Raw genomic sequence first — 13,459 nt, forward strand, 5'->3', positions numbered from 1 at the left:
GAGAGGAGGAGAAAGACATTAAATACACACAATTATTTAATTACAAATTGTGATAAGGGCCTTGAAGAAGAGAAGCAAGGGGCTATGATAGCATATGATAGGAAGGATGACCCTGGGAATGAGATTCCTTAGGTCTGAGGGTTTTTTTTTAATGGAGTTCCATGGAACTCTAGGGTTCTATGGAAGTTATTTCCAGACTTTAAGTTAAATGCCAATTACACATATATATGAATGATATTTTTAAAGACAGCAACAAAAGAGCATACTGGTATCCTCAAATGTGCTATATGCCACACTGGAACCTGCTAGCTCATTCAGGTATTGACAAGTTACCTTGTTTTTTTAGTGAGGATCTTAGAATAATCTTCAGTCCTTTCTGTGCAGTCATTGGAGTTTATTGTAAACGTGTCACTAATGCGAAAGAACACAGCCCAATATTTTATTTTTGATTTCTTAAAATTCAGGTATGGGGAAAACTATTTGATTGGATTTACTACAATTATTTTTGTGAATTATGGTTTTCTTGTTATTATGCAGCCAAAAAGAAAAATATGGAAACGTACTGAATGCTGAGGCCAATGTCAGACTTCAAGTATCATCCACAGCTGGGGTCAAATTGTTGTACTCATAGCAGCAGCTGTTTTTGTTTTGAGTAAGTCTTTTTATGGCAAGTAAGTGTTGCATATTTGAACTTCTACATAATCTGTTTTATATATATTTTAAGTACTGATATACTGGGCAGGATTTCAATGAAAGAAAAACTAAGTTTGAAAGTGCTGGCTTTGGTTCAGAGGATTTGGAGACCTGGGCTGGCCTCCTTACCCATCTCAGGACCCCACCCCTCATACCCCACCCCTTCCCAAGGCCCCCTCATTCCCTCACGGCCTTTGCTTGTGGCCTGGAAACTACTGATGGACAAACTGCCGCTCCTGAGAGATGACACGACCTAAGCGGAACTGCGCCAGAGGCTGGTCCTGAAACCAGGCAGAAAAGGCTCTAGGCCCCAAACCCAACCAGAGCTTTGGCACATTTTAAGGACCTTGGACAGCAAACACAGCCTTACCCCTCCCAAGGCCAGAAAGAGAGCAGTGGGGGTGGCCCACTCACCCTTCTTGGTGGCCTCGAAGCTGTCGTGGAAGTGAATCCTCTGGATGTCGTAGGTCAAGGTTGTGTTGGGCAGCAGTGTCCTGTTCCTGTTGATGATGTTGGCAGAAAATCGAAAGGCGTGCTCCTCGGCGTTCATGATCTGGGCGTTGGGGCCGTCTGCATACTCAAAGATTCCTCCTGCGAGAGATGGGTAAAATTGTGTGTGCTGGGGAAGGAGGAGGGCTGCCAAGAAAGACGCTTGGTTCAGAAGGTTTTATGGGCAAGATTCTTCCCCCAAATGTTCAATAATATGCCAGATTATCCCCATACGTAGAAATTGTGTTGGAGCATAAGAAATATGAAAACCTCCCAGTTCATTTCACTCAGCTAGCAAATTCCTAATAACAGAGACTGACAAACAGAGCCCAAATAAAATGACCAACTTATGAATATTGCTATGAAAATTCTCAATACAGTGCTGGCAAGTAGAATCTACCAGAATATTATTACAAGGATAACATGTCATGACCACAGAGTTGTATTCCAGGAGTATAAGGGTGGTTCAGTATAAAGACATCTATGAATATCATTCCATCACATCAATAGTTCAAAGGGAAAAAGATATGATCAACTCACAAAATGCAGGAAGGCATTTGATAAAATTTGGTGGGAATGTAAATTGATACAGCCACTATGGAGAACAGTATGGAGGTTCCTTAAAAAACTAAAAATAGAACTACCATGTGACCCAGCAATCCCACTACTGGGCATATACCGTGAGAAAACCATAATTCAAAAAGAGTCATGTACCACAATGTTCATTGCAGCTCTATTTACAATAGCCAGGACATGGAAGCAACCTAAATGTCCATCGACAGATGAATGGATAAAGAAGATGTGGCACATATATACAATGGAATATCACTCAGCCATTAAAAAGAAATTAAACTGAGTTATTTGTAGTGAGGTGGATGGACCTAGAGTCTGTCATACAGAGTGAAGTAAGTCAGAAAGAGAAAAACAAATACCGTATGCTAACACATACATGTGGAATCTAAAAAAAAAAAAGGTTCTGAAGAACCTAGGGGCAGGACAGGAATACAGACGCAGACGTAGAGAATGGACTTGAGGACACGGGGAGGGGGAAGGGTAAGCTGGGATGAAGTGAGAGAGTGGCATGGAAATATATACACTACCAAATGTAAAATAGATAGCTAGTGGGAAGCAGCCGCATAGCACATGGAGATGAGCTTGGGGCTTTGTTACCACCTAGAGGGATGGGATAGGGAGGGTGGGAGGGAGATGCAAGAATGAGGGGATATGGGGATATATGTGTACGTATAGTTGATTCACTTTGTTATACAGCAGAAACTAACACAACAGTGTAAAGCAATTATACTCCAATAAAGATGTTAAAAAAAAAAAGAATGCTTAATAATCTAGCTCTAGAAGAGATACTTCCTTGAAGCATCTTCAGCTCAAATTGGCCTTTAATATCACTAATGGTGAAACACTAGAGGCATTCTCATTAAAGGAAAAAAAAAGAGGAGGTGTGTAGAGTCACACCACACCATTAACCAATGAAATAAGAAGGAAAAAGAATTTAGAGGCACATCCCTTGGAAAGAAGAAAATTCTTATTTGCCAATGATATAAAGGTCTTCCTAAAAGCTCTTAAAATAATCCCTAAACGTGAAAACTAGTAAGAACTAGTAGGAGACTCAAGTTCAATGACCAGTTAGCACAAATTAAGTGCTTCTTTAAATCAGCAACAACCAGTAAAAAGTTAATGGCAAAAGGATTTCCTTTACAATACCAACAAAATAGTAAATAACTAATCATGAACCAACTCTAATATTAAAAATGACAAAAACACCTTAAGTGAGAGACATAAAAATAGATTTAAACGAGGAGGCATGTCATGTTCCTGGGTAGGTAGGGTCAAGGATAGAGGTGTCAGTTTTTCTCCAAATTACTTTTTCAGCTTAATGTAATTCCAGTGAGAATCATAGAAGAATATATATGTGTGTGTGTATATATATATATATATTTTAACTTGACAAAATGACTCTAAAATACATCTGGAAGAGTAAACAGGAGACAGCCTAAAAAGAGATGAGAGATGACTTGCACTGCCAGATTTAAAATATATCATAAAGCCAAAATAATTAAAACCATGTCCTAATGGTATATGAGAACAGTTAGGGCAATGGAACGAGATAAAAGCCCACAGAAAAAGATTCAAGTCGAGATAAGTATTTAAGACATGATAAAGATGGCTATTTCCAATCAGAAGGTTGAAGATGAATTATTCATTAATTGTGCTGAGACAATTATTCAATTATTTGGGAGAAATTTAAGTTAGAGTCCAATCTTAAGCTATATATCAAAAAAAAAAAAATTTCCAGATGGAGCAAAGATTAAATAGCAAGAAAGTAAGGGAAGGAAGGGGGCAAATAACTCTACAAAACTACCTAAAAAGACAATATAGGTGGATATTATACAATATTGAGGTGGAGGAGGCCTTCCTAGGCATTCCAATAAAGTCAGAAACCATAGGAGAAAGATTTATAACTCCACAGAAATAATATAAAATGTGTAGATTTCAAAATGTCCATAAACAGAATTAAATAGCAAACAACAAACTTGGAAATAATATAGGTAACATATATAGCAGTATAAAGGTTGATGTTCTTATTTTATAAAAAGCACTTAAAACACTTTAAAAAGACAAATGCTCCAATAGAAAAATGTGCAAAGGGCAAGGATGGGCATTTCACAAAAGAAAAAAAAAATAATACAAAGGAGCTATTAACACATATGAAGAAATGTGCATCCACTCTAATAGTCAAATAAACTCAATTTAAACCAATAGTGAAATACCATTTTTGCCTGTCCCAGCTTTGCCGAGGGTGTTTGGAAACAAACATTTGCTTAACTGTTGGTAGAAGTGGAAACCGGTACACCCTCCTTCCTTGATGGCCATTAGAAATGTATCAAAAGCCTTAAAAATGCTCACATCTTGAGCTCATATCTTTGGTTTCTACGAATTGATTCCAACGGTGGGCACGCAGATCATGTGTGAGGAGGCGGATCTAGAGATGCTCAACACCAGAGAAACAGTAAATAAATGGCAATTTGTCATATATTCCCATATAATAGCAAACATTTAATGATTGGGAAGTATCCATGATATATTTTTAAGTGAAAAACAAAAGTCGTAAAGCAGGAGATGCAGTGTGACACCCCACGTTAGAAGAGGAAGAATAGAAGGACGATGAGGAGGGATTCATATCATTGACAAAAGAAGAGGAGCCATTTCAAAACAACACAAGTGAACAGTCCTATGTAATAGATTTCTTATTTTGTTCTTTCTGCTTATTTTCCCAAAATAAACCTCTATTCTTAAAAGAAAATCAGCTTCATTGTGGTATTATTTACATGAAGAAATTTCACAAAATTCACCGTTTTAAGTGTACAATGATTTTTAGTAAATTTACTAAACTGTGTGACCATCACCACAATCCAGCTATTGAACATTTCCATCACCCCAGTAAGATCCCTGGTGCCCACTTACAGTCAATCATTGTTTTCACCCCCTACCCTCTGGCCTCAGGCAACCACTAATTTACTTTCTGTTTCTAGAGATTTGTCTTTTCCAGGCACTTCATTTAAATGGAATCATGCAATGTGTGGTCTTCTGCATCTGGCTTCTTTCACTGAGCATAATGCTTCTGAGGCTCATCTATGTTGTAGCACGTATCAGTACATCATTTCTTTGTATTGTTAAATAGTATTACTTTCTATGGATGTACCACATTTTATTTACCCGTTCACCACCAGTTGATGAGTATCCGGGTTGTTCAATTGTTTTAAATTTTTTTAAAAAAACAGTGAATATTTTAAAAAGTAAACAAATAAATCTGCTGCTTTCCCACCCCCGTGGGTATTCCAGCAGGCTTACAGTTTGTAACACATAGTGTGCATGCATGTGAGTCTGTGTGGGGATGCAGAAACATGCTGAGCACATCCGTAAAACAAGACGAGAAGACTGCATCCCCAAACGTTAAGAGGGTGTCTCTCTGAGTGGGAAGATTACGGGTGACTTGAATTTCCTTCTTTGTGCTTTTTCTGTATTTTCAAAAAGTTCTGCAGGGAACATGTGTTATATTTCTAATCAGAAAAGCCATCATGTGATTGTGTGTATGTGTTTAAAGGAAAATAAGTGATCAAAATACCATATGATCCAGTAATTCCATTTCTATGGATACAAATTTAGAAAAAGTTAGAGTAACATAAACATTTATGTATAAGGATATTCTTAAAATAGTATCTTGAAATAATATTGAAAAAAATAGAAACAACGTGATGTTCAAAAGCAGATTACTCAATATATTAAAACCCATCCATATGGCAGAACAACTTGTAGGCATTAACAGTCAGGGTATTGGATGGCAGGATATGGTGTCCGGGATTTGCTTCAAAATAATATGGGAGGGGTGGATGTGAAGGGAATGCAGATAGGGCAGGAAAGGCCATGGGTCGCTGATTGCTGGGGCCAGGTGGTGGGTACACAGGGATTCATTATACCATTCTCCCTAAGTATATATGACAGACGTCCTCCATAATAAAATAGTCTTTAAAATCATAGTATGTAAGGCAAAAATAACAAATTGTGGTCATGCAGTCAGAGAAAAGACAAATTATTTGCAGATGCTTATTACCATTCTCTTAAAAACTCAAGAGAATCATATCAAAACCTAGTAGAAAGTAAACAGAAAGCTCATCAAGGGACCAGCATATAAAACATATATAGAAAAATGTATAGCCTTCCTATAAATCAGCAATAAACAGTGAGGAATTACAAGGGAAAAAAGAGACCCTATTCACAAAAGCAACAACAAAAAAATAAAATACTTTACAATAAATGTGCTATTCCTATATCAAGAAAACTACAAAACTTTACTGGGGGACATAAAAGAAGACTTGAATAAATGGAGAGACATAACTTTCTCCTGGAAGGGAAGGCTCAATATTGTAAAGATGTCAGCTCTCCTCAAATTAATTTACAAATTTAATGCAATTCCAATTAAAATCAAAAAGGACATACCAGAAGAGCGTACACCAAAATGTTAACAAAGGTTCTTTCTATAAAGTAAAAAGATAATGGACTGCTTTTGCTTAGTGCTTTTCCCCCGAAATGTTCTGCACGGAGCTTTGGTAATAAGGAAAAAAGCTTTTAAAAAACGCTCTTAAAACATACTTAATGATACAGGAAATGCTCATCCTGCCCACCCCCAAAGGCAACAAAATAATATTACAGTATGAAACCTATTTATCAAATAAAAAGCACATAACTATATTTATAGACAAAAGACTGGAAGGATCTATACCATGGTACCAGTGAGTTTCTCTGGGAAGAAGAGGTTTATGGATACTTTTAATCTTGCTCTTTGTAGTTTCTTGATTTTTCCAAATTATTTACAATGAATAAGTATTATTTTTAATATTTTAAAATGTAAACATCAAAAAAAAATTCTTCCAAGAAAGGCTGGGGAGAAATCTAGTCATTACAGAGCCCCATCCCAAATGAGGGTCAAAGGTCATGGGACAATGGGCCATTTCCTAGGGCTTCACACATCCTTGCTTGCCTCTCAGACCTTGGCAGGTGGGGAGGAGAGGAGAGAGGGGGTCTCAAGCCACTGAGACCCAAGCCCAGAGGATACACAATTCAGTCCCATGAATACCCACTGGTCTCTGCCCACTTGTCACTGGGTGCTGGGATGAGAGAAGTCAGTCCTGGGCCTCTGCTCTCAAGGAGGACTCAGCTGACAATAAACAGATGACCATAGATGACCGTAACCAGCATGTGCGGTAATCAGCTGTTCCCAACTCAGGTTCCAGAGACAGTCAGGCCTCAGTCCAAACCCTGGCTCTACCCACTGGAGGAAGTTACTCTCTCTGAGACTCAGTTTCTCCATCTGCAAAATGGGGTACACACTTCCAAGGGTTGATTGTTGCGAGAAAGAAAGAAAACAATGTAGCTAAATGCATGGGACATGGTGAGGACTTAGTAAAGGGCAGTTATTAAAGTAGGAGTGAAACAATGCTATTTAGAAAATCAAAACGAATTCTGAGCGTCTACATTCTAGGGCAGGGGTTCACAAACATTTTCTGTAAAGGAGCAGATAGTAAATATTTTTGGCTTTGTGGGCCAAAAGGTCTAATGAACTCTTCCAGTGTAGCATGAAAGCAGTATATGTAAACAATGGATGCAGCTATGTTTCAATAAAGTTTTATTTACAAAAACAGGGGGTGAGCTGGATTTGGCCAGTGGGCTGTAGTCTGTGCCCTCTTCCAGGGGAAGGGCAGCCTTTATCTCAGAGGGAAAAGCACCTTAGGGCCTGGATGGAGAAGATAAGACGATGATAGTACTGAATTGCTGTGCAAAAGAAACAAAGATGGGATGTTGAATTTTTGTGTGGGGAGGATTGGAGAGAAGGGCCCAAGAGTAAGGGAATAGACAGGAAGTGGGCCCAAAAAGAGAGAAAGAAGAGGACAATATATCCCAGGACCAAAGGCGGGTGAGGCCACGGCAGGAAGGGCCACATTAACACAGTGATGTCTGGTTCTTTGTGCCCAGTTAGCCTGATGTGTGTGTGTGCTGTCATCTCCTTCCTTACAGGAGCCCCATCATTTAGTAAAGTTGGTCACAGAAAACTGACCCCAGCTTGTGCTCTTTGGGGACAGTGAAGGAAGGTGGGCAGAGTCCAGCACAGGGCGAATCAGGGTAGAAAGAGGACAAGGGGTGCAGGAGGTGGGATGAGAGAGGATGGAAAATTCAGCAGAGAAGGAAGTTGGAACAAGAGGTGATTAGGAGAAACCAGAAGCCCTGGGGCAGCTCAGAGATGCTGCTGGAGAGAGGCTGTTCCCCCATCTCTATCCCCCAAACACAGGCAAGGATGGGTCATTTTACTTGAACATTAAGGGCAAGATGATCCCCCAAATTTGAATGTATTGGGACACCCAGGCAGCAAATATTTAGATACAGTGCAGAGGTTCAGAGAATGGGTTCTGGAGGTAGCAGACCTGGGTTTGAGTCTTGGTTCCATTCACAGGCTGCCCTTCTCTCTAGAGAACTATTCTCACTTCTTCCCAGGGGGCAGTGTGTAGCCAATGACTGAATGATACTGGGGCTCAAAAGGGTGGTCCCCTTGCCTCAGGGTGGGTATAACTCTGTGGTGCAGGTATGCTCCACAGCCCCTCCCAACAGCCCCACCTTGCATCGGACGAAGACCAGATCTTACCCAAGGCTGCATCTTGGTCCATCCCTGTCCCCTTCCCTATCCTGCTTTGCTCACTCCCCAACAGGGTTTTCCTAAAGAGTGCTCTTCCCTGTTATCAACCCAGGTATCTGAATCCTTGACTCAGGCTCTGCATCTGGGGGACCTGACCTAAGATAGAGGTGACGTTGCTTCAGGGAGAGTATCAACCACACTTACCTTTCAGTTCTTTTGGAGGAAGGGAAGGGTGGCACCGAACCTCATCCACTGAAAAACCTTTGAGGGTTCTTCTACCCTCTCCCTTCTGGGTCCTCTTGCCCCCTTTCTCTTTTTTGCAGGGGGCTCTATAGATCAGGGAGCTTTGGAAGCTCAGTGTCTGATGGGCTGGGGTTCTAATTCAGGCTCCGCCCCATGGAAGAAAGGCTGCTTTGGGTCTTGGCTTCTGGAAAGAGCACTCCGCCCCGCTTCAGAGCAGCTCCCCCATTCAACTGGCTCCTCTCTATTCTCTCCCTTCCCATACATTCCTCATGATCATTATTTAAAGAGGCTAATAAGTAGGTTGGCACCGTTGATTAATGCATAATCTTAATCATGATTGCATAGCGTAATTGGCATTAATTTGAAGAGCTAGTTCATTATGAAAATAATTGTCACTGCTTTCTGCTTTAATAAAATGGAGCAGAGACACCAGGGCTGCTGAGGAAATAGGATGGTGTGTGTGTGTGTGTGTGTGTGCACGCGCTGTGTGATGGGTCCCAGAAGATGTTAGCAGGGGTGGAGCACAGGTGCAGTTGGATCATTTCCTTGCAACAAAATCTTGAGTGTAAGCCCAATGGGTAAAACAAATAACAATAATAATAATAACAATAACACAACTGATTATGTGCTGGGGATGATGCTGAATGCTTTCCACCTGCTTCATTTATTACAAGAACCTCTACAGCCCCATTAGACAGAAATGATTATTGCCCCATTTTACACAAGAAAAAACGGAGGCCCAGGGAGGTTAAAGAGGTTGTGAAAACTACTATGTGGTAAATTCTCTTCTGCAACCAAAGCCAGCTTGTTAGTGCCAACTGTTAACTTTTCAGGAGTTGTGAAAGTGAGTTACTAAACCACTGGCAGCTTGAAAGCAGCCACAACGAGAATGTTTACACCACAGAAATAAGCAGGTGCTACAAATGAGGGCTTTTTTTTTTTTTTTCCCCTGGAGAGCGTGATTACCAGCACACCTCTGCCCAAGCCCATTTCCATCATCTGGACTCTTAAAGACTGGATGCCACAGTTCCTGAGAAGGCTCTGTAGCCCCCAGGGCTCCACCAGGCACAGCATGAAAACCACCGCTCAGAACTAACCTCATCTACAGACAGCGAAACGCAAGGCCGGGGGTGGAGGAGGAGCGCTCGAACTAGCTGTGCCAACCGGAACCGATTTCCTTCTTGCTCCTTCTACAGTGACATGTTGTCATATGTTTCAAGAAACATTCTGACTGCCCTAAGCATAAACACCCTTATTTTTAAGAGTGCTTCTTCTGTCTCTGGAAATGTGCCCAAACGGTGGCATTGCCCTGCCTCCCAGGTGACCTACGGTGGCCTGTGACCTCAAATACGTGGTGCTGTCCTGCCACGTCTCATCATGAAGAGCAAGGAGGCACCGCCCACAGCCCCTGCTGCCCCAACACACACTCCCTCTGGGCAAGTGGCCCTAGAGCCCCTCCAGCGCACAGGTCCCAGGGCAGATGCAAGCAGAAGACTGAGTCCGCTGATTAAGCCCATGACCTCATGACTGTCTAGGGCTGGTCTGGAGTCTTGAGATGTTCCTTTCTCTTGAACAACTTTGTGCTCTTGAATTTGGCCCTTGCGAAGGCAGCCCAGCCAGCCCAGCCCCGACTGCGGTGAGCCTGGCAGACTCCGGCCGAGCCTGCAACATGCCGCCACCTGTCTGTCTGGCAGCCGAGTCCCAGGAGACATTCACGTTCCCAGCACCAGGCCCAGGCACCGTCAGTCCTCTGGGGCCTAAGTCTGTTCTTTCTTTTCCAGTCTGCTTTGGTCTTTTTCTGAAGTTTCCAAGGTGTCGTAGAGATTGAGACGCTAATCAGTGAGATTGTTGCCAACAGCCTCTTCCCGGGCCGCCTCCCTGTCTGTTCTGATCAGGGCTCCCTCTTCTCCCTGCCGGGGCCCCTGCGGCTCTCTGTAGCCCGTGGGTTGGAAGAACCAGGCTCTGCTTTCTACTGCACCTTAGCCAGCTCTTCAGGGCCCCGGCAGTGCCTGGGGACTTGCTTCTGGGCCTCTCTGTGCCCTGATCTCAGCAGAAGGAGGAGATGGGGGGACACACTGGCTGACTTCCCCCACTGGGCAGAATAGGTGGTTTACAGAAGGTAAGCAGTGCCCAGTGGAAAAGTGCCAAGGATAGGCTTTCTGAGGTCCTGGGCAAGGGAGAGAAGACAAGGAGTCTGTGTGTCTCCCCTCCTCTGGGTTCGTTGATTCGTTCGTTCATTCATTCATTCATTCATTCCCCAAGCAGTTTATAGGCTACAACCATGAACAAGGAACCAGGCTGAACACTAGATGAGTCAGAGAGAGGTTAGGCATACTCCCAGGCCTTCAGGAGGTGGAAATGAGAGAAGGGGCACACATAAAATCACATAAAATCGCTATGGGTAAAAACTCTCCACGTGATCAGAATGTCTGGAAAGCTGGGGAGACTCGGAGAAGAGGGAGCCATGGATATCTCCGTGGATAAGGCAGCATCTGCCCTGCTCAGAGCTGAGCTGTGGAAGGAACGTGGCACTGGCGAGGGAGAGAATGGCCGTGGGTAGGTTCTTGAGGATGGGGACTTGGGCTAGGGCAGGGCCAGTGGGGAGGGAGTGAAGCAGGGGCCAGGCAGGAGGGGAGCTGCTGGGTTTGCTTCTCTAGGACTGATCTGTGATGAGATGAAGGAGGGAGGTGGGGGCCTGCTAGAGGGAGCATCAAAGAAGACCCTGGAGTCTGGACCAGAATGGGAGTGCAGTCAAGCCTGTGGACTCCACAGTCGGGCTGCCTGAATTTGAACTGACCCCGCCATTTCCCAGCTGTGCAAACTTGGGCAAGTCCCTTCCCTGCCCTGTGCCTCTGTTCGGTCGTCTGAAAACAGGCATATTAGTAGCACTTACAACATAGCTCTATTTTGAGGCTTAAATGGCATAAATCGTCTAAGGCACGTTGTAAGCCCTCATAAGGGCAAGAAGTTACAATTTTGTAGTGACAGGGAAGCTGGGGGGCTTTAAATTAAATGGGGGTATCCAGAGAAAGAACAGATCTGGGGAGAGGACTGCAATCCCGGGGGGCCCCAGGGGAGGGCTCCTGATGGAGTCCCGGGGCCTGGTGGCAGTTGTTTTAATTGATCTGATGATATGCGGAGCTTTGTCTGTACAACTCAGGGGCGCGCAAGTCAAATACTGCAGAATCCACCATGTCGGGAGGATGGCTGGAGGCTCCCATGCTGCCCAGAGACCCTGATGACCGATGGGCTGTCATCAGGTGGAAGAGCAGGAGCCAGGGCTGCTGGGAAGGGGGCTGTTGCGCAGGGGCCCAGGGGCAGTGGGCGCCCTTGCCGGAGGGGCCAAAGCAAAGAAGATCCTGAATCCCGAGTCCCCGGTGGGGCTGTCCCACCTCCTTGATGGGCAGAGCCGTCACACAGCCCACCTCCATGCACACCTGCCCACAGCAGAAAGGCCAGCCATAGGCCTGGCATTCGAGGCCCTTCCCGGGCCAGCCTGACCTCCTCCACGCAGGACACCGTCCACTCACACTGCACGTGTCACCCTCCCCTTCGTGCCTCTGTGCTTTCGAGTGTGTTCCCCTCTGCCTGGATCGCCTTTCCTTCTGTTTCCTCCTTCCAAAGCTGGCTTCCATATTTCTCTTCTGAGCCTTGTGTAGCAAACGCTGTCCTTGTGTCCTCCTCCCCCCCACCCCCGCCAGGGGCTGCCTGCAGACATGTCCTCTGCCCCCCTTGGAATACGCTGGCGACGGTGCAGCTGTGGCGAGCGAGGGAGAGAACACAAGAGCCAGGGAGCTGAGCTCAGCAGAGCCTCAGCTGAGGAGGCAGGGAGCAGGCGGATGAACCCCGGCTTCCTCGCCCCTCAAAGGTGCAATTCCGAGGCAAGATCTACCCAGTTTTTCATAGGGCCCCAGCGGGGCTGAGCCCCAGTTACCCACAGCACAAGCCACCTGCGGACGCACCTTCACTGGCTTTCCTCCTTCCCCATCTCACTTTCCTGCTCCATCGCCATACTTCCTGGAATCATCTCCCAGATAAACCACTCGCACCCTAACTTGTTGCAGGATATGCTTTGGGGAGCTCCCAACTAAGACGCCTTCCCTGAGCTCCAAATTCATCCTCTGTACCCACCCTCACCTGTGTTACGTGTCATGTCCCCCACTCCCTCCCTGTTAGGCTGTGGGCATCTGGAGGGTGGAGACACACCTTAGTGGTCCTGGCATCTCTTTCCCGCTCCAGTGTCTAACACTATCTAGCACAGAGAGGATGTTGAGACATGTTTATTAAATAAATACGTCCATAAGTACATGAGTGTGTGCCTGTATACACACACACACACACACACACACTACTTGCTTTTAAAAGCTAATTCCTGTTCAGGACTTTGATACTTAAATGACAAAGCAAAAAGCACACAAATATCCTCCAGACCACCTGCCACAAAGATGCCCAGCAGGGCGGATACCCAGGTCCTGCAGTTTTCAAGCTCCTCCGTCTCCCCATCTCTGGCCATGATCGGCTTTTACTAGAGGAGGAAGCTGAGGCTGGGCTGCCCTCAGTAGGCAACCTTCCAGGCCCCTGCCCCTTGCAGGGGTAGATAGGGTGCTATGTGCCTGGTGACATGGCTGGATGGCTGTAAAGAAAGGACCTGATTCTGGCTGGGGGTGGACCCTCCAAGCAGCCCTAACAGAAGCTCCTCTCCAAACCCGGGGCCCTGCTCCACAGTGGTGTCAGCACCTGGAAGATAGCCCTCCCTCAGCACCAGCCTGCCTGCCCACAGCCCTGCCCTGAGGAGGCCAGGAGGCCAGTCTAAGGCCACTGGGATGCGGTGTG

General features: G+C 44.8%; 1 protein-coding gene across 1 annotated transcript in view; it reads right to left on the reverse strand.

Moving 5' to 3' along the window:
- The window catches only part of GRIK3 (glutamate ionotropic receptor kainate type subunit 3), a 104,444-nt gene extending 91,305 nt beyond the window's left edge, over positions 1–13,139 (reverse strand). Inside the window, exons 1-2 of the mRNA XM_036853278.1 lie at positions 13,061–13,139; positions 1,108–1,284 (exon numbers count right to left, since the gene is read on the reverse strand). Coding sequence (XP_036709173.1) covers positions 1,108–1,284; positions 13,061–13,139 — 256 coding nt within the window. The remainder of the gene's footprint in view (positions 1–1,107; positions 1,285–13,060) is intronic.
- Between the last annotated feature and the right edge of the window lie 320 nt (positions 13,140–13,459).

This window comes from Balaenoptera musculus, chromosome 1, assembly GCF_009873245.2.
Source record: "Balaenoptera musculus isolate JJ_BM4_2016_0621 chromosome 1, mBalMus1.pri.v3, whole genome shotgun sequence".
Classification (NCBI taxonomy): domain Eukaryota; kingdom Metazoa; phylum Chordata; class Mammalia; order Artiodactyla; family Balaenopteridae; genus Balaenoptera; species Balaenoptera musculus.